We start from the raw sequence: 26773 nt of genomic DNA, 5'->3' as shown, positions 1-26773 counted from the left end.
TTGCAGTTTCATGAAACAGGTGAATTTAGAGTCAAGGAAGTAATATTTCATATGAGGCCCTTACAAATATAGCCATTGCGGATTCTATGTGAGCCTTCAAGTTCCTGTTGGAATTTCCTAAATAGTGGAATTCTTTGCCACCTCAGAAAAATGAATAATATTATAACAGAGAAAATTCATAACCTCTTGTCCTGTCTCTCTCTGTCTCATGCACACACACACCCTTCATGCAATTACGCTTGGTGTTTAATCCCCTGTAACTATGTGAATTTTATACAATGTGGTTTCTTGGTTTGTGTTTAAAAGTAACATGTCCAGGTCCCATCTTAGATTTCTCCCTAATGCCCATAAAAGAAATCTGCCTGTCTTTCCAGAGTTGAAAGTAATCCCCTAGTGTGGTGGTTTTTCACCTCATGGCACACATAAACTAATTACTAAATTCTGCAGCACACAAAAAAATACATTTTTGCCAATCTGACAAAAAAAAAATAGGTATAGTTTCAATTCATTCACACCAGACAGCTATTGTTGTGTTGGCTATTGTCATTTTTTTATTTGACAGTCTAAGAAGAAAGAGGTCAGTGCGCCTGACTAAACAGTCAGGCATTGCATCTTTTAAACGTTCTTGTGGTGCACCAGTAGAAAATTGTCGTCCCAGCGCTGTCAGTACTTTGGTAGAAAAAAGTTCTGCATTGGCCATGTAGGAGATCATGGTTGTTGTTATCTCTGTGTTGTTCTTTATTTCATCGGGTTTAAGTGGTGTGCTTTTTTGGTTAGCTCATCTGTCCCCAGCTGTCTGGAGTGTGAGCTCTCTTAGGCATGCACAGTGCCCAGTGGAGAGCCCTGTGTTCTCCCAGGACCACTGCGCAAGGACCTGAGCCGAACCGGTGCCAGTGAATCACCGCGCCAGAGCCGTGGGAGCCACCAATCACTCTCATGCCCCTAAGGGGAGCAGGGGCCCCAGGGCACACCGCAGCCTCACCCTCTCCCCTCTCACGGGTGCCTTAGGAACAATCAGTGGGAGGGGGGAGAGGCTGCAGGGCAGTTTCTGGCCAGGAGACTGAGATGTTAGGCTCATTGGGCACTCCAAGGGTTATTCCATCATCCCTGAAGTGAAAAAGTTTCCACTAGATTAACAATATAGATCCTTCTGGTTGTAAAAGCCAATGACAAAGTATTGAACCTAAAAGAGAAAAGGATGAGTGACTACTTTATAATGAAAATAAGCTAGAAGTCTGTGCAGTGCTTGGTTAGTATTAAACAGGTTCATGACCATATAGCAAAGGTGTTTCAAGTTGGGGACTAGGGAGACTCCTGCTGCAGTTTGCTCCTTTGAGTCTGTCATCGGCCCCGTGTGCTGTGTGTAACGACGGACAGAAAACACTTTTTAAAAATCACTACCTCTCCTGGGAAGGTACTTCAGCCACCCTTCCCTGGGAGGTGCAGAGAGGAGGGGACAGACAGGAATGACAACATTTCACATATAAAGGCTGCTTGCTCTTAAGTAAAATTTTAAATTTTTTATTTAGTGATACAATTACTTTAACCTTTCCTTGAGGGCTTTGTGCCCTATTTTAGTAACAAAAGATCAGCTCCTTCCAAAAATGCCTCTAAAAGTCACTTTCAAAAGAAGTGAAAGAAACTTCTCAAATACCAAGAGGGAGGGGAGGAAGATCCTGCCTGTGAGGTGCCAATAACCTCATTTGGAAAGTAATTATATGTGTTAGAAAGGTAATTCTCCACTCATCTGTGTGACAGTTTAACAAGAATCTAACAGACTTACCTGGCAACTTGAACAAGTTACTCTAGCTGCAAGTTAAGTGCTGCTGGGTCGTGTGTTTTGTAGGAGACGTGAGTATCGGGGGCACCTTTTTTCCCTTCCCATGATCCTGGCATCCTGAGAAAACCACTGTATTCTCTCACTCTGAGGGCCTGCCAAAGTGAGGGCTTTTGAGTACCTTTTTATTGAAATTAAGTCTTTGACTTGCTATTTATGAATTGCCTATTTGGGATGAGGGAATGCTATAATTGTTTAGGGACAGGTGACCAACGTAAAGCAAGGCAATGATGGCAGCCGCTGTAGATCTGACACAGCTCAGTGGGTGGGCTTCATGGAAATAGAAGTGGAACATGAGTAAGTTTGGTGCAACCACTATGGTAAACAGTATGGAGGCTTCTCAAAAATACTCAAAACAGAACTGCCGTGTGCCCCAGCAATCCCGCTTTTGGATACATGCCCAGAGGAAATAAAAATAGGACATCGAAGAGTTATCTGCACCCTGTGTTCACTGCAGCATCATTCACAATAGCCAAGAGGCGGGCACAACCTGAGTGCTCACCACTGGATGAATGGGTTAAGATGATGTGACATATTTATGAGAAAGGAGAAAATACTGCCATTTGTACTAACAGATGAGTGGGCCTAGAGGGCGTCACACCAAGTGAAATAAGCCAGAGAAAAACAAACACTGCATGGTATGACTTATATGCAGATTCTTAAAAAAAGAAGTCAAACTCACAGAAACAGAGTAGAAAAGTGGTTGCCAGGGACTGAGGGTTGGGGGAAACAGGGAGAGGATGTTAAGGGTACAAACCTTCAGCTATAAGAGGAATTAATTCTGAAAATCTAATGTAAAACATGGTGACTGTAGTTGATAACACGGTATTGAATAATTGAAATTTGCTAAAAACAGTTTGTAAATATGTGAAGCAATGGATGTATTAACCACAAGGAGGGAATTCCTTTCACAATGTATATGTATATCAAATCACCACAATATACACTTTAGACATTTTGCAATTTTATGTCAATTATATCCCAATAAAGCTGAAGTTTCAAAAAGAAATAAACCAATAGACTCAAAGAAATGAGGGGAAAATAATAAAATTAATATCCAATCTTAAAATCTACCTTTTGCCTTAGAATATTTTTAGTAAACCTGTTTGCACACAATATAAGAACTATTCCCTCAGTCTGGCTGAAGTTGAAACCGCATTTTCATACAAATCTCAGGGCGTCTGTCTTCCTTGGAGCCCTCTACATGTGCCATCTTCCTGGCACCTTACTGATTTTCTGGGCATTTACTTTCCTTTTTGCTGTTAATTTTATCTGTCAAATGCTTCAGTGGACACTTTTCCGATGTCTTTGAAATTTAATTAATATTTGCCATGTTGAAGGGCATCAGTGTGAGGACCTGTGTTGAAAGGTGAAATTAGGTCCATGGTTTGTATTTCAGTCTGGAAGCTAGAGCATCACAAGGTACTTATTGTAGTGCACTAAAAAAATAGTATGCCTGACAAGATCGGTACCCCTGTTAATTTGTGGTCTTTAAAACAAAAAACAAACACCTTTAGGCAAACCAAAAACAAATTATGGAGGGGATTATTCTCTGAGGTTCCTAGGAATTATTGAAGTTTTTATGCTGCAAAAGCATTTACTGCTGAAAAACATTTGGTTGATTTTTTGCCTGTTTTTACATCCTTGACAAGAAGTCTCAGAGGAATCAGCAGTCTAGATGAGAGCCAAGTTTCGTTACTTGACGACTCAGACAAATGAAGAGCTGGGAGTCATTATAAGATGTTCTACCTGGCACATTTCCAGCTCAGTAAAACCAGAATCTTCCCTCTAGTCCTTAGAAAGAAACTGGAAGTTGATCCGCGACGAAGGTGTTGCCGTGATGGATAAAACCAAAGGCCTCTTCCTGCCTGAAGATGAAAACCTGAGGGAGAAGGGAGACTGGAGCCAGTTTACCCTGTGGCAGCAAGGTGAGCTCCTGACTTCTAGATTGTTCTCCGCAGCTAGTCATTGATCGGAAGTGGGCCCTAGCCTGGTGACCTGTCCCAGAGCCAGGGTTCCCCAGTTAATGGGAAACAGCCCAGAAAACACTAGATTATCAAATTCCATTCATTGTTTTCCAAAACTACACGTGAACACTTACTTGTGCGTGTACATGTAAACAAATGTGTACGTGTGTGTACTCACGCATGTATTTGTATAAACATATGTAATAGTATTTTGATTTTTCTGGTCTTTTCTGTTAAATGTGTTACAAAGAGTAACTCTGCTGTGTTGGCCTATCTGCAAAGTCTACCATGCTCACCAGTGCCTTAGAAAGGAGCTTCCCTGAGCCTCATCACTCCTGAGAAGTAGAGATAATCTTGTGTGACAGAGTGATAGCATTGAGGGTAAGAGTTGATAAGACCCGGGAGTGACAAGACAATAGCTGGGACCTGAGCTCTTCAAGATTAGGTAGTAGTTCATATTCACCCTCACATTCCCTGAGAGACGAAGGCACATAGGGCTCTGATATGTATGTGTGTTCGATGAATTCATATATCAATCTACCCTTCAAATGAACAGCATTGAATGTTATCTTTAAGTCTCTTTCCACTTTCTTGAAAATTCAAGTTAGCCTGGGTTAACAGTAGCTGTACAAGAAGGTAAATCCCCTTTGAGGACTAAACAGCACACATTGCACAGCTTTAATACACAAAGTAAATTGAAAGGAGGATAAACAGTTGGTTTATATTAAAGGATAAATAAGCACAATCATTTTTCACAGTTATGCTTTCAGAATTCTTTACACGTAAGAGAAAGAACTACTTCAGTGATATTTTCAAGGAAACATCCCTCAGAAGAGAGAGCACATGATTTCAGGTGATTCTGTCCGCTTTTTGCCAACAAGATTTTTTAAAATGGAGCAGTAAGGTCAAAATGTGAATAACATGCCAGTTTTATCCACTCACATATCACTGAAGCGAGTCAATTATATAGGCCTTAAGCATCGACCAGTTCATCTGATGCCTCAATTCCATGAACATTCTTATGCTTCATAGAAGTTATCGGGCTTTCTAGAACAGTGCTTCAGAATAGCATACATCCTGGCAGTACTCTCTGAAACCAGTCTCTGCTAATGCCTGATAAAGTTGAAATATGCAAAGCAGAGGGCATATAAAAACATTAAGCAAGCAAGAAAGTAAATAATGAGGCATTTCAGTTGGAGGCAACATTTTGACTAAGTTTATGTGTATTTTTTCAAAAATTTTAATTGTGGCACATAACCTAAAAAAAGAGGGTCCTTCTCAGCATTCCATGAATTATTAAGAGTTGTTTCATACAATATTTTTTACTTTCAGAATAATGTTAAGTCCTTTTTCCAGTTTAATGGAATTTGCACATTTTTGTTCTTAAGTTTGACAGAGTGATCTATTATTTTATTAAAAACCTCAAAAAGCTCTCACTTTATCTAATTCTTGATTTTATATTTTTGTTCCTCCTGTTCCTTTTTAAACTGCTTATTATTCTCTTAAACTTTTCAACTGGAACACCTTAATAAATTTATTTCATCCTTTCTTTTTCATTAATAAAAGCACTTAAGACTATGGACTAATATCTGGATGCAGTTTGGATGCATTCCATAAGCTCTAATGTATGCTATTTTCACTTATGTCCTTTCAAAAAAAGCAAAGACCGCATTTCTATCTTGATTTCCATTTTGATCTAAAATAATTAGAAGTGTGTGTGTGTATGTGTGTGTGTGTGTGTGAGAGAGAAGCATGTGTTTTTCACTGGTTTGCGGTTAATTAAGTAGAAATCAATTTCTGGCTTTATTTTGTCATGAAAGAATATGTCACATAGTTCCTCTTCTAAGAAGTTTTCTTAAGGTAAGGCTCTTTGTGGGAAAATAAAAGGTTCTCTGTGGCCTTTTATTTGTGGTTCTGAGCTGCTGGGAGGAATCCAGTAATCACTTCCTGGAAACAAATGTGTAGTCTAAAGGATTTTGAAGGCAGTTAGTATCACAGCTTGCACAGAAGCAGGATGGAATTTCTGAAGGCAGGGGCCCTCTCAGGCCCAGAGACACAGGAAGAATCCTGTGGCAGGTGGGGAAGATGTGGGAGAGGAAGGGCAGTTTTTAAGCCACACTGAGAGCTCAGATCCAGACAAAGAAATAGATGAATATTCGACTTAGTTGTCTAATCTGGTTAGAAAAGGGCACTGCTAGAGTGTTGGAGGCCTTGAAGCCCTCAACAGTCCTATGTTGAAGTTTTGTTCCAGCCATATTCCTATGGCTGGAAGTTTGTTTCTATCCAAGTGGTAAGTGGGAATTATGGTAGATCTCTAAGTCATATAATCAGGACTGAAGTAGATTTATTCCCATTTTAAGTGATCAATTTTTAAGAGTTGGGGGGAAAAAAACAGGATCAATAATATAAATAAAGATTTTTCCCCAGAGATACATTTTTAAATTGCTATGTGAATGTTATGGAACATCTATTATGTTCAGACTTGTCAATTGTCACCAACAGTGAGCACTGAAATATGCAGCTGGCAAATGTGCTACCACACACGTGCACGCGTTCTTCCTTCCGGAGTCTGTAGACGACGGTGCTTACTGGTCCCAGTGCCCTTTCGGCATGAGCTCGGGTTGAACCTCTGAATCCTTCCCAATACAGTGTCTAAGTAGCCACTGTCAATTGATCAGAGTTGTCACACAAGATGAAGCTATTGTCATCCTAGCAGTAGAGCCTTGAACCTAAGAAAGATACAGCCCAAGGCCTTTAAAAATCCCATCTCCATGAATTTCTCATAAAGTGTATTCATGTATAAATGAAAAATGTATTTGATTCTTTCCAATCAGCATGAGCAGTTAGATCTCTTTCTAGAGCCATTTTCCCAAAGAAACAAAGCTTATCACATGAGAATTACTTTCAATTTTGGGAGAAGTAATAAAACAACAACAAAGCCACACTGTGTTCACCTGCTGGGCAGTTTCCTCTTCAGTTGAGCAGCTTGCTGCACACAGCTGCCTTCTAACTCATCATGCCATGAAATGTTAAATTGTGCTTTAAAGCATAGGCTTTGGAGACCAGCAGTCCTGGGCTGGAGGGCTTGCAGCACCCTTGGTGGTGTATTCGAGTCTCTGAGCCTCAGCTTGCTCATTTGAAAAATGGTAATGAAAATAGCACCTAAAGTATGGGGTTGTTGTGAGGATCAGTGGCTCTCATGAAAGGTCTGACACACAGTCATTCAATAAGTGACAGTGATACTATTTGTATTATATAGTAATCATATGTTATGTAATAATAACAATAGTGGGGAGGCAGTCTTAGGTCATGATTAAAATATGGACCCTGGGTCCAGCTGGGCTGGAATTTCTGCTCTGCCACTTACTGTACAGAATGCAACACTAATAGTACCTCCCTCACCAGGTGGTACGCACATCGAATGAATCATTCTAAGCATGGGGAGTGGTTCCTGGTGCCCAGTGAGCACCACAGAACTGTTGTTGTATTGTACCCTCATGATCTCATGTGAATAATCAAAACAATCCATGGCAATTCACAAATGTCAAGCATCTGCTAAAGAGCTGTCCTCCTCACCTCCCACAGAGAATCTGTTTACAGACTAGAAAAGATTTATGTGACTAGAGGTGCTGTTTAATCCAGTCCTGACCTACTGGGAGTTCTAAAGACACCTTCATTAAGTTACCCATTCATTACCTATCATTCAGGTAAGACACACCTGTTCTCCAAGTAGCATGTGCTCAGCCCTCTCCACTGTGCCCACTGGAAGTCCAGCCATCTCTGGTTGCTCCATACGCTACCAGGCTTCCCTTAAGCACTGCCCAAACAGCTCAGAACCCAGAACTGGGGAGTCTTGCCAGGCTGTCCCCAGGTCCTGCATGTGGGAAGGCAAGGAAAGTTAGGGCTTAAAAATGCTTTATGATGACTTATAAGGGACTCTATTTATTCAAACTGGCATTTTTATTCAACTCATTTAGGGCACTCCATGAATAACTAAAAAGAGCAACTAACAAGTTACTCAATTAAGAGGTGAAAATAATACTTAGAAAAAGCTAATATAGATATAGAAGCTGTTTTCTAAAGCACTGAGGTTCATTTGGTTAAGGAGAATACCTTTACATTGCTTTTCTTATAACTCATTTTCAGTACCTTATTATCTAGGACACAACTAACATTCAATAAATGAAATTAAACTCAGCTTTAGAATAGCATTCCTTTGTAGGAATCTTGAATAGGGAATTAAAATGTTCCTAACTTTTAAAAATTCTAATGTTTTATTCCTTCATGAGACCAAGAAATACTGTGTGCATTCCTGAGCACAGCTTCCCTAAGGAATAGCAATTTTTGTAGATGATGAAGAAATTTGCATAGTCTAGGATGCCTAGACTATGTCCCAAAATCTGTTTCTCACACAGTAGCTCATAGAAAACACCATCTCTCAAAGACCTCCTCATGTCTTCATTTAAATGCTATTCTTTATCCACATATAAAGGATGATCTCTACAATGAAGAATCCATTAAACTCCAATTTAAAATATTGTTTCAGTAACTCTGGTGTAGTCCTAGAAATACATTTTTAGGTTAGAAATATAAGCTGCTTTTCTTTGGTGGCAAGTGTATTAGTTTATTGTGGCTGCTGTAATAAATTGCCACAAACTTGGTGGCTTAAAATAACACAAATTTACCATCTTTAGAGATCTGCAGGTCAGCAGTTTACAGCAGTTCTCACTGAGCTTGAATCACAGTGCCATCAGGGCTGCATTCTTTCTGGGCCTCCAGCTTCTAGAGTCTGCTCCCATTCCTTGGCTTGTAGTCCCTTCCCATTGTCACAGTCGGCCATGGCCAGTCAAGTCTTTCTCATTCTGTATCAGTCAGATCCCTACTCTTCTGTCTCAGTCTTCTGCGTTTAAGGACCCTGTGATTACACGGGGCCCTTTTAGTTAATTTAGGATAATCTCTATATTTTAAGGTTTGCTGATTAGAAATCTCAATGTCACCTGCAGCCTTTATTTCCCCTTTCTGTGTAGCATAATGTATTCATAGGTCCCTCGGCTTACAGTGTGGACATCCTTGGGAGGCAGCCTTTATTCAGCCTGCCACAGTATGGAAAATAGGTATTCAACCCACACCTTCTCCTTAGATAGCCTGCATCAAATAGTCCACCAGTGAGCAGCGAATTCTAGTCTTGGCTCTGCAAGCCATTATCTATTGGAGCAAAACACATTGTCCTCTCGTGTGTATGCACGTGTCCCCAGTCCTACAGCGAGGGTAACAATGTAGATCACATTAGTCAAACAGGATGAGTTAATGCTTTACTGTAATTTGTTTCTAACAATGCTCTTATCATTTATTGTTCTAGGGAGAAAAAATGAGAATGCCTGTAAAGGAGCTCCTAAAACCTGTTCTTTACTAGATAAATTCCCCGAGACAACAGGATGCAGAAGAGGACAGGTACCTGGAGTGTTTTCAGTGCTGGGAAGAACACAATTGCTTACTAGCAATAAGGGAATGCTGATGATTACAAAGAAGTATTTATTTCCCTCGGCCCAATGAATGCCTCCTTTCCATTCTCTTTTAATGAAACAATTTAATGCGGTTGATGTCAGAGTTGAGGGTGAAAAATGTTCAGTGTGTACAGCTTTGTGGAAAATGGGAGTACTTATTTTTAGTTCCTTCACAAAGAAGTAAAAGGAGAGTATTAATTTTGAATCTTACGAAGGCTCTAATCCAAAATGACAGTAATTTTGTACTGTCACTTTAATTTAGCAATCCCCCCACATCTTGATAAATGGAAGAACAGTGTGTTATATTTTTTGCACAGATCAAATATTCCGTCATGCATCCAGGAACTCACGTGTGGCCGCACACGGGGCCCACGAACTGCAGGCTACGAATGCACCTGGGCTTGGTGATTCCCAAGGAAGGCTGCAAGATCCGATGTGCCAACGAGACCAAGTATGTTTACTCCCACCGTTGTCTCTCTTATGCATCGCCTCTGACAAGGGATGTTTGTTACAACAAAGCAGTGTTCATTTGGGCAGTTTCTCTTCCTTTTGTAACTGATGTAGACTGAGGTGGGTGTTATTAATCCAAACTCTTTAGTCTTTGTCACTTCTTTGTCCTTCCTATTGGTCTGGAGATACTCCCCAGTTCCAGGGCTGCCTTCTGCAGTGATTTCTCCCCAGAGCATGCACACCTGGTGGATGAGTTTCTTGCTTCTCTTTCTAAATGAACAGACTTGAGTCAGCTGACTTGTACTGAGCCCCACACATACTACACATTGTGCATATTGCATTACCACTTGAATTACTCAACAATCCAAAGAATCCCCCTTCCTGAAGAAAACACCCCAGTGATACTGATGTTCTGTCCTAGAGGAGTCAGCGTGGTGCTGTGGAAGAAGCTGGCTGCCTTGTTCAGATCCCAGCCCTGCCACGTAATTCTGTGCAACCCTAGCTCGTTACTTACTTAATCCCCGCAAGCCTTAGCCATCTTGCTTATGAAACTGGCAATGATACTATCTGCTTTGCAGGATTGTTGTACGGATCAAATAAAATAATGCCGGCAAAGCATTTAGCCCAGATCCTAGCATGAGCAGGGATATGAGTGTGAGGGCCACTTCTCCCCATGCCTTTTCCTGTCCTAATCTTATTACTCTCTTCACCTGGAATTCCCATCCAAAATAAACCTATTCCTAAGATCCAATTTAGTTTCACAAAAGAAACCTCTCTTCTGACTGCCTAGAGTGTGCATAGTATATATTCTCAGTAGTTCTGTTCTTTATCTTCCATTGCTTTTTATTAATTAGTATTATTGGCCTAATCTTTATGAGTGGGCTGTCAGCTCCTGGAGAACAGAAACTAAGTTGTTGGTCTTCTTATGCATTTCTTATGGTCCTTAGCAGAGGACTGATGGGGGTTGTTAGTTGTTGGCAGATACCTCCCTGGCCGAGCAGGGCACGGCACCACAGGGTGCTGCAGGAGACTCAGAGGAATCAGACAGGGGGCCTTCCCCTGCCAGGTGTGTCCAATGGGGAGATAACACAAGCTTGAATGTCGTGACTCATAAGAGAGGCACAAATAAAGATACTACAGATGGGTCAATGGGCAGGTTGCTCATTTGCTGCTAATATTTGGGAATCTTCGCAGTGGTGACTTTTAAAGACAGGAAGGATTTGGATATTGAAAGCTTGGAGAAGGAGGCATTTCAGGCTGAAAGAATAGCATCAGTAAAGGCACAGAAGCCAAAAATTGCAGGCCACACAGGAGAAATGTTGAGTGGCTTCAGCAGTCAAGAGTATAGGGTGCTGTTAGAAGGTAAACTGATGCACATTAAAATTTTCAAGAGTTTATTTGAGCAAACATCAGTTCCAGTCAGGTAGCATCAAACCAGAGGTGGTCAGGAGTACTCCACTAATAGATTTTAGGGGAAAGGTCTTTATAGGGAAGACCCTGAGACAAAGGGAAGAAATTATTTGGCTGATTGTAGCACCTTGGTTGCCTTATCTGGGAAAGCCTGGTTGGCTGTTTGTGACCAGTTGTTCTTAAATTGCACTTTCTCAGATTCAAGTGTCCTGACTCAAGCTTAGGTTTTGGTTTGCTCATGTGGGCTACCAACATGCTGGAGTCCCCTCAGGCTAATGGGCTCCTTGTTTAAATTGTTTAACAGTACATAGAGAAAAAGGTTGGAAAGTAAAAGAATGGATTAGAAGTTAAATCCTAGTGGTCTCTGATACCAAATGAATGGGATTGGTCCTTAGTTAGGAAGTGAGTCTGGAAGCCATGGGTGAACTCTATTATATGTGGGGGGATGGGAAGAACAGTTAACAGACTGTCATAGTGGCTCACAGAGGAGAGCTAGAATGGGGATGCTGCAAAGAGATGGAAAGTAGAAAGCAGGTGCAGAAGATTTTATCAAGATTGACTAAAGTGAATCTTAAGTGTGTGGGGTACAAGGGTGGAGAAGGAGGTCCAAGATGACTTGGCAGTTTCCATTTCAGTCTGTAGGAGGGTGTTGATACTTTAGCCGATAGTGAGAACTTGGCAGGCACAATCCAGGTTCAGGGGGATGGATAGTGAATTCAGTGTTTGTGTGTATTTTATTTAAGTTGCTATTGGAAAGAGAAAGGAGAACCAAGAAGGAGATGGGGCAGCAGAGGGCAGAGTTGGGAGGACAGAGAGGAGGAATGACAGATGGCTGGACAGGGGAGGTTTCTTCCAAGGTGGAGCGGATCTTGTCAAGCCTTTGGGAACTCAGTTTGGGTCTGCATGGTATCTCTGCCAAAGGGAAGAGGAGTTAGGGACATGGCAGGGGACCCAGGGAATACACAAAGGAAGTGGGATGATGCTGGGGAAGGCACAGACTGACAAGGCCAACTCCTTGGAGATCAGATATGAGCCGTGGGCAGCGAACATGGGAAAGGGTGCCTGGTCTCATTCCTAAGTACCACCTTAGGGTTGTAAACTTGTTGTTTGCTCTCTCTGTCTCTGTCTATTCTTCCCTTCCTTCTGCCTTCTATTTATTTGTTTATCTTAAAATCTGTCTGTAATGTCTACAGATACTTGGGGGAAAATACTAAATAAAAACCCACTTAGGAACAGGCAGGGACAAGGAAATGTGTGGAACCGATCCTGGTCACAAGAGGCCCAAAGTGGAGAGAAGCCCGGGTTGAAGAACGGGTGTGGCATTCTAGCAGGGGAGCAGGAGAACAGAGTGGGAAGTCTCAACAGCAATTCAGAGAAGGTTCAAAATGCAGAAGTGATGCTGGGAGTCCTTCCCAGAATCGCAGCAAACACCCGGCGACCTTGCTTGACAAAGGAAACAACTGCCAGCCCCTCCCCTCACCTGCCAGAGGTAGGATTTTAAGCCCAGTCTTGCACCTCACTTGGAGGGTGATTATGAATGAGAATATTAGCTTGGCAGCCCCTCAGTTTCCATTGTGCTAAAATGCAACCTACTTCAGGTGACAGTAAGTACCTGCTGATAACAGTAATTCAAAGATTTTGTATTTGGCACAGTAATTATTAAAGAGTATTTGCCACGCAGCTACCTATGGTGAGCCAGGGAGGCAACTTTCTAGAGGATGAAATGCTTCCTCTTCTCATGTCCTTGCAGAGCTGGTGGGCATCAGTGCCTTTTGGCCTACTTATGATCGCTACTCAACACCCTCCTCTGTTAGGGTAGACAGGCAGCACCAGGGAGTCTCCCCCATTGTCCAGGATGGTGCAGGGGGAGGTTCTTGCCCTGAGCGTGCCAATGGCTAGAGAGATGAATGGAGAGGGCCCCAGCAGCCAAAAGCTAGCAGGATGATTGGATAGAGAAAGAAAGCTGTCTTCTTTCTATCCTTGTAAGAACCTCAAGTTTTAGCAGGGAAAGGAGATGGTCTCTGAGATGGAAATCTACCATTCACCAGGTTGGCACCTGAATAAACCTCTTTTCCTTTTGCACCAGCACCTGTCTCTTGAGTTTGGTTTTCGCCACCACAGGCAGCCAAACCCACCTTCTTCAGTTTCACCCCCATGTCCCTCCTGCTGTCCTTACTTTATGTTGTGTTAGATTCTCATCCTTAATAATCCTTAATTCAAGTGTGGTTGGGTCAGGCTAAGTACTTGATTACAAAAATAGTGCTTTTCATAAGAGAAATGTGTTAATTAAACTAGAGTACTGTGGAGTGCCTATAGTGAAAATAGCTGGATAGCTGAAGGGTAGACAGTTTGTGAAGTCTGAGGACAGAAAGACTATATCGTAAGAAATCTGGAGTTCCCATTGTTATTGTATCAGTGTGGAAAGAGAAGCACACATATCAAGAATCAGGCTTCCCTGTGCTAGGTGACAGGACACCATTCATCAGAGCTTCTCAACTTCCAAGCGTAGGTAGGTTACTTGCAGCAATTTGTGCATGGTAGTTCTCAGGTATGAATAATCACATGGCTACTTTTCCAGCACTATGTGATTCCTGCTAGCATACATATTTAATTTTTCCATCACTGCAAAACTTAGCACCATCTTTTTATCTGAAGATGAGTTCACAGGTGTGCAGCCTTTTACCACTATAAGCAAAATGATCCTTTAAAATTATGCTTTCTGGTTACAAAACAATGCATGTTCCTTGCACATAATTTGTAAAACACAGAGAAGCACAATCATAAACATAAATACTGATCTCAATACCTAACTAATTAAGATCTTAAAGTTACTGGAAAGACCCTCTTTCCAAATAAATTCACATTCACAGGTTCCATGTGGGCACACCCATTTTTTTGGTAGAGGGAGGTCCATCATTTAACCCACTATAATATCGGAACCAAGGTTTGGTCTCAGCCAGTCTGGCTAGACAGTCTGTGCTCCAAGCTTCAACCTTGTAGCCTTACTATACAGCATGGGTGCCAAACTCATTTTCACTGGGGGCCACATCAGCCTCATGTTTGCCTCAAAGGGTCAAATGTAATTTTAGGACTATATAAATGTAACTGCCCCTTAGCAGGTAAGCGAGAGCTTGACGTTGCCTCCAGGTAGAAACAAGGTGCCGGGCTGGATAAAACAAGGTGGAGGGCCAGATTCAACCTAAGGGCCTTGTGTTTGCCTCCTGTGCTGTACAGAGAATCTGGGGCTTTTTGTATTTTGTTGTTGTTGTTTACAAAATTAGGATCATGCTTTATCTGTAAGATGATCACTGTGAACACCAGCTTTCATTTCCAGACATCAGGGTATCAAGGAGAGAAAGCAGCTGGAAGTCCCCAGTTTTAGGCCATTTGTGTCATTCCAGACAGTCCAGGCTCTATGGCCTATAAGATGAGCTTATTAGCAATCTTGATCCAGGCCTGAATGAACTTGAGCCAGCAGATAAACACCCCGCCCACAAGTGGGAATTGCTCCTCTCATCAACCGGCCAAGTCGCCTGAGCTTTGGATGATCCCAGAAAGGAATTCTTTCTTCCACGTTTCCAGGAGGGCCTCCCAGACCTTCTACAAGTGGGGCCAGGAAAAAAAGAGTGACTGTGGAGTTTTCCTGGAGATTCTGCATTATTGCCTGCAAGTCACCAGCCTGAAATGTTAGACAAACCAATATGTTGCCAGGAAAGCATGCGTTGTCATTAGTGTCGGCCACAGGCTGAAGAAATGAACTGGTGACAAGTCACTTAACTCCTCTATATATTGCTGTAGAGATAATGCCCTCTTCCCATATATATCATATATGTATGACGTATACAAAGAGATATTTTATCTATATTATATCTTTATTTTATCTTTGTTATCTATATTATAAAATACAAAAATGTATTTTATAACATCTTTTTTATTAATCTCTCAATTTTCCAGTTAGGAAGACTGTGTAGAAGGCATGCTAGAATATTAACAATAGAAAAGAGACTTAAGTTTTTAAACCCACCGTGAATCATTCATAGATACTTGTTTTGTTTCCATAAAGTGTCTGAGGAGATAATCATATTGTAGATGCTGTGAAATAACCAAATCATTTAGAACCAGATAGTTTAGTCCCTTTCATGTGTTTTCTAGTTTCCCTGAAATCATAATTTGTTTCACAAAATATATCCATCTTCCACCTATAAGTCCACCATTCAAGTTTGCTCATCTGATATTAGAGAACAAAACAATGGCATCTTTAGCTGGCTATGTTTCTAGAAGGTTTGTTATTGAAGGTTAACATTTGTCCTTTTTCTCTTTCCTTTGAACAACTTGGTGAATTAAAAACATCAATCAAGTTTTAACCCCTGTTCTGGTTAGCATGGTATGTTTACGGCCACTTACAGGCATAGCTGCATATCTACACCTCCACAGGGAGTGGCAGTTGCCACATTCGCAATGAATTGTGTCCAGACGTTCCTTCGTTGAACTGATTGTTGAGAGGCTGGGAAGGTGGAATCCATTTCCCGATGGCAACATTAAATGATGTGGAGGTCCCTGAGCCAGCCCCCGAAAGCTTTTAACACATGATCCTTATTAATAGGGCTCTGGAAACAGCAACTATTTATAATACTATTTCTATGGGGAAAATGCATCCTGAGTTTTTACTTCAGATTTCAACATTATGTATCTTCATAAAAGCAAATTAAGAGCACAGAAGTCACATGACCTGGGTTTAAAGCCTGGCTTTCCTTCTAAGTGCAAGTTAAGACAAGTCGCATAATAACCCCTCTATGCCTCTATTTCTGCATCTGTAAAATGAGAAGGACTAGAGTATATCTCTGTGTAGTTCTGTTGTTAAACTGTGTTTATAAAATCCTGTGGAACGCATGCATTCAGTATGTTTGGGTCTTTATTGTTCTCTTGTCTGATTGCGGCAGACAAGGGCTTTTGTCCTTTACATTTGAGGGAGTGAGACCCATCCCTCCTACAACACTGACGGTTCCTGTAACCTGGAGAGGGCACTAGGATGGGGATGAGGGTGGGGCTTTAAGGAGGTAGGAAGCTGAGCATGGGCAGGGCCGAGTCTGGTGAAGGGAGGGCGCACGTACAGATGGGGACTGTGATTTGTTAGGCCTGCAGCTGGACGGGAAGCTGGGGGAAGAGGGGTGCAAGAGCACAGCTGAAAGCAATCCTCCATTTCTCCTTTTTCTTCCCAGTCCCCACCCTGGAACAGGGTGAGGAGGAAGGGGGCAGTGCATCCCATCTCTCTGGCCTCATGAAGTTTTCTCTCCTTCCCTTTCCTCATCCTCTTTTTCTGACTTTCATAGCTCTGTTACAAAGCCCTCTGCTTCTGGGTGAGTCAGGACCAAGAGGAGGAAGGCAAAAGCTACAGAGAGAGGCAGCAGGGGGTTGGACTGCAGGGTGACTCTGGATCCCAGGCCCATGTGGAGAGGAGGCAGGTCCTGTGGCAGCCTGGCTGGAACGGGAGGTATCCTCGGGGCACTATCTACAGAGCCTGATCAAAGACAGTCTTTGTGAAGTTAGCCATCTTTTATTGAAATTAGTATCTTGACATTAAACAAAATAGCAGCTACTATACCCATTTCTCTGAGGAAAACTTATTAAATGTGTCCTGTGAAATGTAATATGCAAACTGAAATCCTAACCAATAGCTTGGCTCAGAGAATTAGGAGAACTTTGTTGCTGAAAGTAGCCTCAGAGGTCCTCTTGTCCATCTTTGTCACTGCACAGATAGGGAAACTGAGGCCCCTGGGTGAAGTATTTTCTTACAGTCACATGTCTAGTTAGCTGTAGTCAGGACAAAAACACAGGTTTCCTAGCTTCCAGAAAAATGCTTTGTCCAGAGAGATAGGTAGGTAGGTAAGTAGATAATTAGGAAGAAAGTGTGTGTGTGTGTGTGTGTGTGTGTGTGTGTGTGTGTATTACGGGGAGCAAGGAGCAGGAAAGGAGGAAGTAGTGATACTGCAGCCCCACATTTCAGTTCCACTATGTACCAGAATTTCTGCTGGAGTCACACTGAGGAATTTCAATAGCTCAGAATTAATAAGAGCTGTGTTAGGTGTCCTTATTGCTGAACTCTGACCCGTTTTTGTATTCCACTCAGCCTGTTTAAATACTGCACAGGCCACCTCAGCATAGCATCTATAGGCACTACTGTTCCCTAGCACTGTGATCTCGAGCTAAAGGCTTAGGCTATAATGAAGCAACTCTAGTGGCTTTCTGCTTCTTTCATAGATCATAATATCCCGCAGACATCTCTCTCCTGGAAAATTAAAATCATGTCATTTGCCTACCTGAGAACCTTTTAGCAGGGATCACTGAGATGATAAGATCTATAAAGTTTTTTAGGTGAAAGGCTCTCTAAGCACCTGGTGTCACTCCTTAGCATTGTTAATATCAATGATAATTCTATGACAGAATTACACTTACTATATATGTGCTGTCACCATTATATCATTATCACGAACTCTATAATACTTTGAGAAATTGAGGAGTTATTTTATATTGCTTTGTCTTGTGACTGTATATTCTCATATCTTTTTGCAAACCAGGAAGAGATGTTCTTCTCATAAGGATAAGAAATTCTAGAAGTAAGCCATGGAGGACGTGCAGCGCCCCACCTCCAACCCTGTTGTGCTGACCCCCCCCCCCCCGCAAGAAAGGGTTTCCTGCACCTTCAGGAAGACTCCTTTCAAAGGCCACTCTGAACACCTTTTCTCCAGGGGGCTTTTCCCATGTCATTGTTTGAGTGTAATTTAGTCATATTTGGTGGAGCTTTGCTCACAAAGCAAGTGGCCTCAAAACTATTTCTTTCCTTTGCGATGAGAGTCCTTGTTTTCTACTCAGAAGAGATCCAGGGTCCTTTGACATCCTTGCATTCTGTCTCTTTCCCAGCAGCTGATGCATCTCTCATTAACCCCAACTCACTTCAGTCTGCATATCACTTCAATGGGGTTTTATTGTCCTTCCTTGCCCCCTCTTTGGTTAATTAGGGGTACAGTTTAGTCATCTAGCATGGTGGATGATTGAAAGACACCAGTTTTTAAATGTTCAGAAAGAATCTACATTTAAGAAATCTATATTAAATAATTGGATATCTTTGCTGTTTTGAGGAAAATGTGTGGAATAACATGGAAGGGCAAGTAGAAGTCTATGAGACACACTTGCCCGTGAGGTTTACAGCCCTGAAGGAATCCTACCCTTCGGAATACCCCCCAGATTTCTGGTTTTAAAAAATTGTTTAAGTAATGGTTTATACTAGTCCATATTTGACTTCAAGTATCTGAAAAGCCACAAACCAGTGGTAACCTAAGTTTCCCCTTTACAGGAGCTGATGTTTCATAAATGAACCAGTACGTTCCAGCCTCAAAAGTTTTTACAAGTTTACAAGGAATTTAAGTTAATGAATGCAATTTTCAAGATTTCTCTCCCATAAAGCATTCTGAAAGCTTTGACTTTCTTGGACCTATTAGATTCTAGTGAAAAATGTCTTTTTGTGCAACCTAGAGTTTTCTGTTTTGTTATTTGAATTACTTGTACTTCTAGTATTTTAAATAGGTTTCAGATTCTCTGCCATCCAAAAAAACCAAAAAATACTGAGAATCACTTTGTGTAAATCACAAAGTATATTTCAGAGACTGTCTTCAATGTTTTTAATATCTCACCCCCTTGGAAGAGTTCAATTTTCTCAAATAAAGGCTAATTCATGAAAATAACCAAGGTAATATTTGGTAGCATTATACCACTGCCCAACATTATCACCTCTATCTTTTGTCTTTTCCCTATTTTTCAGTATTTTCTTTCCTCCTATGTTTTATAATTGCTACCATTAATTGAGTATATATTATGTGCCCATCATATGCTAATCCTCACATCAATTATGCAGCTGAAGATAGAAAGGCTCAAATATACCAAGTAACCCATCCTGGAGCACATAGTAGGTAATGCAAGGGCCAAGAGCTGTAAATCTGCTTTTCTTCAAAATCTGTGACTTTCTATCATGTAATCACTTCACTCCCCTCTCTCTCCTACCACACGCTACCTTTCGCCTTTCCCTTTTTTTCTTACATAATTGCGGTAAAACACACATGACATAAAATTTATCATCTTAACTATGTTTAATGTACAGTTTTGTGGCATTAAGCATACTCATTTAGTGCCGTCATCAGCACCATCCATCAACATAACTCTTTTCATCCTGCAAAATTGAAGCTCTGTGCTCTCTGAACAAGAGCTGGACATCGTTCCACTTTCCGTCTATGTGAGCTGACTACTGTAGGGATGTCATATGTGTGGAATCACACAACGTTTGTCCTTTAGTGACTGGTTCATTGCACTTGCCATAAAATCCTTGAAGGTCAGCCCATTGTAGGCTGTGTCAGACATCTCTCTTAAGGCTAGGTAGTATCCCACTGTACATATACGAGTATATCATACTTTATCTATCCACACATCCGTCACTGGACATGGGTTGCTCCACCTTCTACTGTGAATAACAGTGCCATGAACCTCAGTGTCCTGTTTTCCCTTTGAGTAAACATCCCCCTGCCGCATATTCTGTCTAATTGTAGCTTATCAGTGAGAGCCAGTAATATTGCTCAGTTGCATTGATTAAACCTAGGAAATGACCATCAAACTGTATAAGCTATGGATCATTTCACTTCTTTTTTTCTTGTCATTTTCTTCTTTTTTTTTAGCTTTGCCTTTCAAGTTTGATTTTGCATGGTAATGAATAGATAGTCTGTCATTTATTTGAGTGTCTCTATTTCTGCTGAGTCTATTTATAGGGATGGACAACATTCAGCTTACATTTGTGAATAATGTGAAACAAGGCTTATTCTTTATTTATTAGTCACTGTATTATTCTCCATATGAACAACTGTAAACCTACTTTTGCCCATCCCTGTATTTCTGTCTTTCATTATAGTTAGATGGAACTCCAATAGGATTCTTTGAACCTTCAGAGGAATTATGTCAAATAGCTGAGCAACACCTGTTTATTGAATGCAAGACATTAGGCGAGGGGTGTGTGTGTGTGTGTGTGTGTGTGTGTTGGAGGTGGGGGCAGGGGTGGCAGGAGTAGAGATTTGGTTCCCAACTTCAAGGGACTTTTAACTTGTGAGTGTTTGCTACTTTATTAGTTTAAATTTGGAAACATTATTGTCAGATTCTTTATTTAATATGTCTGGGATGAACTTGCCTCCCACCACCCCCACACCACCCTGCTCCCCTAGGACATTTGACAATGACTGAGACATTTTGTCACAGTTGGTAAGGGAGTACTGTTAGCGTCTAGTGGTTGGGGACCAGAGATGCTTATGGAGCATAGGATGGCCCCCAGAACAAAGAACTACCTGGCCACAGATGTCAATAATGCCAAGGTTGAGATACCCCACGGTATGTAATATTATTTAATTTAATGTTGATTAATCACCTAGTAATGAACATGAAAAGACACAAATCATTTTAGTGCTTGTAATCAAGCACTAGCATTTTCCCTTCTATAATTTTAATTATTTGCTAATCCAGAATATAAAATTTTAACTTCTTGAGTGGAATTTTAATACCTAAAGAACATTTTCTAGTAGAAAGGTTTTACTTTAAAAATATAACTTAGCATGTAATATATTGGCAATTGATATCTTTTTGAAAAAGAAGAGACCATTGCGTGGTTAATACACTTTCATTGGATTTGAAAGGCATTGTGTGATTGCTCCCTGCATATCCTTCTCTGCACTGCTTTGTTCAGACTACAGTATATTTAGATGTTGGCCCCTGTATAGATATTTTAGGAAGCAGTACTCTTGGCCCGAAAGGGATGTTCTGATAGAAAATACTCCATGGATTTTCCATCAAATGGAACTTTTTAATAAAATGGAACTTTAACAAGTGGGATGGCTTGAAAGGAGAATCATTTGGAGACACACAGACACCCTGCCAGGTCTCCTACGGGGCACAGAAAAGCTGGACATCCGGTCACTGTGTATAGGTCTGAACTCATCTCTGAACCACCAGGGAGGATTCCATGGTGTCACTGACCAGGGAGCTGGCCCGGGCATGGGTCAATGGGGCATACGTTTGAATGTTTGCCCAACCAAATGAGCCTTGCCTAGGTTTGTAACAAGAATAAGTGTGTTCTTATCATCAGTCTCCTATTCTTTGTACACCTTCAGTGCTGAGAGAAGAAATTTGGTGTTCATGGTAAGATTCCTGAAATTTCTTCTTAATCACCAAAAAACAATAAATCCTGGCTTGGCGGTTCAGTTAGCTGGTCATATTGCAGAGATTAACATGACAGTGCCTTCCTGCATGTAGACATGAATCCATCCTCAGGCATCGGAATCACAAGCACCCATGTTTTTCTGTTCCAGGACGTGGGAAGAAGGCAAGGTGCTCATCTTTGATGACTCCTTCGAGCACGAGGTGTGGCAGGATGCCATGTCTTTCCGGCTGATATTCATCGTGGATGTGTGGCACCCAGAGCTGACACCCCAGCAGAGACGCACCCTTCCTGCAATTTAGCATGTTGTGCGGGCTTGGGACACACTGGAGAGAGGCTTCCTGTCTGGCTCTGTCTCCTTGGTTGTGGGGATAGAAGTTCACTCAGCAGTGCCCTTCATGTCCTTGATTTACAGCCTCCTCCTAGGGTTAGAAGACACTAAAGGGAATATTTGCCTTGCTGCAATTTACATAAGAAATGCCCTGATGTATTTCATCCCCTGAGAGCACCATTCTGGTGCCTGTATTTCAGGTAAATACATGATAGCTTCTACCTTGCCAGCCAAAGATATTTTTTTTTCCATTTAGAATGGGCTAAATCAGTGTACAGTGAGAATACATATAGAAACTGTGAATGGATTGTTTTAGCTTGTAATTTTTCTATGCAGTTATATTTTTCTAGGGTAGCTAAGTGATTTTTTGTCATCACATACCACCACTTTTTTGTTGATTTTAATGACAAGCTGTGTAAAATGCTTTACTTATAGCTGTTTAGTGGTAACTTTCCTGCTGAACTCAGACTTCCCTTTTTTAATTATTTTTAGACAAAGACACTCATGAAATAAGCAGCTTTATTTTCCTAATACAAAGGAAAAACCTGTAATTATGCCAATGTCTATGAACTGTACAGCTCCCTACCCACTGAGTCAATTTGCTTTTTTATCTTCATTGAGAGCCAGTGTCTGCATTTCTCTCCTCCCTGTGAGAAAGGTGTAGACACTGTCAAAGTGGCATTTCTTGCTAAGAGGAAGTTTTTACAGTGAAAGGGAACATGGGATCACTTTATACTGAGTTAAAAAAAAGCCACATGTAAATGTTTTTAATGCCAAGTGTTAGGGCTGAACAAAAAAAAAAGGAAAGTTTTTCCAAGTAAAAAATTTTCTCTCAGAATCAGGTGGAGCGGTAGCAGCCATGGCTCTGGCTGCAGGCCCGGTTGCTATCCAGGAGACGTGGCTGGAACACGAAGTGTCTTTGCCCGTTGTAGGTCTATGTGAGTGACAGAGTCCGTGATGGATTCCCACAAGTTTGCAAAAATATGAAGAAGGCAGAGTGGAAGACAGAATGCCAGGATCTTTGTCCTGAGTGTAGGGTGTCAAGATTGCTCTCCTCTCTGAAAGAGCTTAGGAGTCTTCTGGCTCTTCTGCTTGAAAAACTTCTGCCATTTAAACATCACTTTGAAATAGCAATTATTATCCATAACTTAGTTTTAATATTACCCACAGCATCGAAGTAGCTGTTGAAAAATGGTCTTTCCTACTCATTCCAAAGATGACCAAGTCATTCATTTGGTAGAGTATTAATGCATTAAATTTTGTTTTTAAAATTAAAACTAACTAGGAATGTTAGCTATAAGAATGTAATAATATCAGTGCACTGAACTTAAGCCAATATGAACAAAAATGCTGGAAAAATGATACATAAGTTACCAAGTATCATTTATAGGTTAAAAAAAGAAACACTTGCGATTTCCATCCAACGAGGAAGAAGGATGCTTTCTTATCTCATTTAAAAAACAGTCCTTGGAAATTCAAATGGACTTTTTTTGCTTGTCCTTAAAGCCCATTTGCTTCTAGGAGAAGTTCGCAAACTATTTTTTGTGTTCCCTTCTGTTTTGCCAATGTTCAAAAACTCACTCGAATAGGTGAAGAAGTATGTAAGGAAAATAGCAAAATTAATTACCAAAGTCCAGAAGAAAAGGCATACTCCTGAAAAATAAAAAGGTATTTTTGTCCTTCAGTATTTATTGAACAGAGGAAATGGCTGACAAAGGACAATACAATCAGTGCTTGTGTGGTAACATTCATGTCACTGACACAGTTTGGTTGTATGTATATTGCATACACAAAGAAATTCAAAGAATAAGTTGTCAATGTTGAACCATCATCTTACAGTCATGTAATGAAATCATGGAATAGAGTAAAAACTAGCTCTTCACTTAGTAATTATAATATGGTATTTAAAATCAGGTCACTACAGGATCCTAAATATTGCCAATTGAAAAGCCAGAATTGTCATTTCTGTTGCAAAGGGTTGGCAATAATTGCATTTTAGGTATTTGGATTCCACAACTACCTTATAAACCAAGTAATAAAATGGATTTTCTAATTCACTTTAATTCTTCATCTTTCATCCCTGTGTCGCGGTATATAAGAAAAGTGTTTCAGTCACTGCATTTGGTAGAATTATTTCAACATTAATTTGAAATGTCTACACAAAATGAGTTAGTTTTATTAATACTGTGATGCAACTGGCTCAGAAATATTTTTAATTCTATTGCAATTTTATTTCAAGGGAGAAATACAAAAATTACTTCTGTTAATTGTCATCAACCAGTAGAAAAAAAATTAAAACACTAGACCCATTGAGAAAGAGATCCATAAATGGTTAAGAACAGTATATAATGTCCATTGAGGGTGATTTATGGCCAGTGGAGTCACCTCTGTCTTTTGAATTTTGAATTTTTTCGCTATAATAAATTAACCCTCCCAAATCCTTAAAATGTAACATCATATTTTACTGCCCATTATCAACTAAAATATTTTTATTTGGCATTGAGCACCAACTGGTCACACTAATGAATGGCCGTGCCATGCAGGTGGCTGGGAGAGGAGGAGATATCTGAAAACACACAGCTGGTTTGGGGCAACACGGCACGAGTGAGGATATCATGTCCTGTGATATCTTTAATTGTATCTAATTTCCTTTGATTGGACAGTTGGGGGCTCATTTCTAAGGAGAATAAACAAAGAAATAACAATGATCTTTGGCATTTCATCCTGCATTCCTAGTCTTCTCTTATTTTCAGCACTTGCATATTTAGCCATCCTTCAGGGTCTTCTTCCAAGATTGAATACCTACCCACTCAGCAACAGCCAGGCCCTTTCTCTACACATTTCACTGGTTGTGGTGGGGGGAGGGGAGTTAAATGCTTTAGTAGCTCTTTTCTTAGCTGTAGTGACCCAAGTGAGGCAACCTGAATGGATTTACCAACCACTAACATGTTTCCAATGGGACCCCGCCCCCACCCCCATATCTGCAGGCACACGTTGCCTGTGGAAGTCACATTGCTAAGATGAAATAATCATATTTCACATTTTGTGCCTTTCTTAAAAGTCTGCTCATGATAATCAGCTGGTAGCCTGACAAAAGATGTGATGTCAAAGTCACTTTTGCAGGATATCAAAATAAGCAAACTGAAAATAGCCAGACCTCGGAAAACATGCTCTTAGGCTGAACAAGTTGATGCTGGTGATGAGGTCAAAGAAAATAATTCAATAAGAATGGAAATTACTGGAGATACTATTGTCTCAGGGCTTTTGCACTACATTAAACTTGACAACTGTGTCTGCCCAGTTTTATTCTGATGTATCTACTTGGAAATGCACTTAATCTTAAATTGCAGAAACTGAAGGTCTCTGGGCAATGCCTCAGAAAATTCTTTGTTCTAATGCAGTGTGCATCAAATTTAGTTTTTCTCTTTTCAATTCATTTAATACCATAAATGTGGGGGAGAGGGATCTTGTTTACATAACTGCCTTGCTTCATCCTCCATTCAATACCCTTACTGAAAAAAAGAAACAAACGTCTCTCATGTCTTTGTTCAACTTTGGCTGCTCCAGCCAAGGGCTGGTGACAGTCATTACTGCGTGGCAGGAGTGGAGAGCCTTGTACCAAACCAAATGCACATGTCTGTGGGGGTCAGTTGCGCATGTGCCTCCTGGGTGGCTGATGCCACTGATGGCTGGCATTATGCGGGACCATGGAGTGACTCAGGGATCAGTCCAGAGCCAGAAGTGGCTGAGTGTTCTCATTCTCTCCCTTCTCCTCATGCTTCAGGGTCCCAGCTTCTACCACGGACTGAGATCTAATAATATGAGAAGAAAGGGAAAAGATATAATTACAAAAAAACTCATGATGGCAACAATTTTGGCATTCAGATTTTATATTTCCCTTATTAATCAAGACATTCAAAATAACTATTTAATTCCCCCCTTTTGTAGCTCTGTCTTCCTTGCTTCTGTGTCTTCTATACCACATTTTTATGGAGAGGAGCATCTTGGAATTCTTCTTTGCAGAAAACTCATCTATTGGTAAAAAGAACGTGTATTCTAGCCACAACTCTGCCCCAACATCTATACATTCTATGGATCTTAAAGTGTATACAGTGAAATTAATTTTGTTTGATTTTTAATGTTTTTAAATACTTCTTAGAGCTTTTGTTTCTCAAAGTCATAGGAAACTGTCATGCATGATGAAATTGTCATGCTTTGGAATGAGACAGTAAGTACAGACTCTACTTACTGGCTGAGGAATTTTTAAATTCTGGACCTTTATTCTCTTACCTGTAAAATAGAATTATCACCTACCTCCCACTGTTGATAAAGACTCCACTAATATACATAATGCATTTGACATGTAATTGTAGTTAAGATTTATGGAGGACACTATTATCACCATTATGGCAATTATAGTAGTGATCTTTAGTTTCTGATATGTCCTTTCATATTGGAGCATTAGCCATTTCTTTCCTGAATTTATAACATGGATTGAAACTTAAAATTATTTTCCAGCTTATAAAAAGAAAGTTATAAGAGCTATCCACATAGTAAACATTCAGTAAATGTTCACATACTAAAAAGAAAATCAGTCAAAACATTAAAAGAATGGTTGAATTATATTGTTCAAACAAGCAAGCAAAATTTACAAATATGTGCAGTAAATGGTTAACTCCATAGGTCTGAGTTGCCCAAGCCCTCCACATTCCAAGGGTCTTAGAATAGACTCTGCCTTCCTCCTCTAAACCCTTGGGGTATCCTGCCTGGTAAGAGTGTCCTTGTATACCTGAGACTTTGGGCCATGTCATGTAGTATGCCCACAATACGATTGACACTGAATGCCCATTTTTGTATGCCTGGGCTTTGTATCACACAGCATCAGTTTGACCTCTTATGGTGGGGAGGAGCAGGAGGAAGAGCTGAAGACTGAGCAGCTAAGATCAATCACACACACACTGTACCTATGTGACTGACCTCCTCTACCCCAATAAAAGCCCAGGGCACCAAGGCATGGGTGAGGTTCCCTGA

At 40.7% G+C, this 26773-nt stretch overlaps 2 protein-coding genes across 11 annotated transcripts in view; one reads left to right on the top strand and one right to left on the bottom strand.

The window, feature by feature from the left end:
* Positions 1-23800, top strand: part of ASPH (aspartate beta-hydroxylase) — a 200280-nt gene extending 176480 nt beyond the window's left edge. For all 10 annotated transcript variants that reach the window (XM_036031152.1, XM_036031150.1, XM_036031149.1 and 7 more), the window contains 4 exons: positions 3630-3765; positions 9164-9255; positions 9626-9759; positions 21563-23800. In XM_036031152.1, coding sequence (XP_035887045.1) covers positions 3630-3765; positions 9164-9255; positions 9626-9759; positions 21563-21713 — 513 coding nt within the window. In that variant the 3' untranslated portion in view covers positions 21714-23800. The remainder of the gene's footprint in view (positions 1-3629; positions 3766-9163; positions 9256-9625; positions 9760-21562) is intronic.
* Positions 23426-26773, bottom strand: part of CLVS1 (clavesin 1) — a 169729-nt gene continuing 166381 nt past the window's right edge. The window contains 1 exon segment of the mRNA XM_028533534.2: positions 23426-25554. Within this exon segment, the coding sequence (XP_028389335.2) occupies positions 25467-25554 (88 nt within the window). The 3' untranslated portion in view covers positions 23426-25466.

Source organism: Phyllostomus discolor, chromosome 7, assembly GCF_004126475.2.
Source record: "Phyllostomus discolor isolate MPI-MPIP mPhyDis1 chromosome 7, mPhyDis1.pri.v3, whole genome shotgun sequence".
Classification (NCBI taxonomy): domain Eukaryota; kingdom Metazoa; phylum Chordata; class Mammalia; order Chiroptera; family Phyllostomidae; genus Phyllostomus; species Phyllostomus discolor.
Note: the sequence above shows the minus strand (reverse complement) of the source record. Positions and strands in the feature narration are given on the sequence as shown.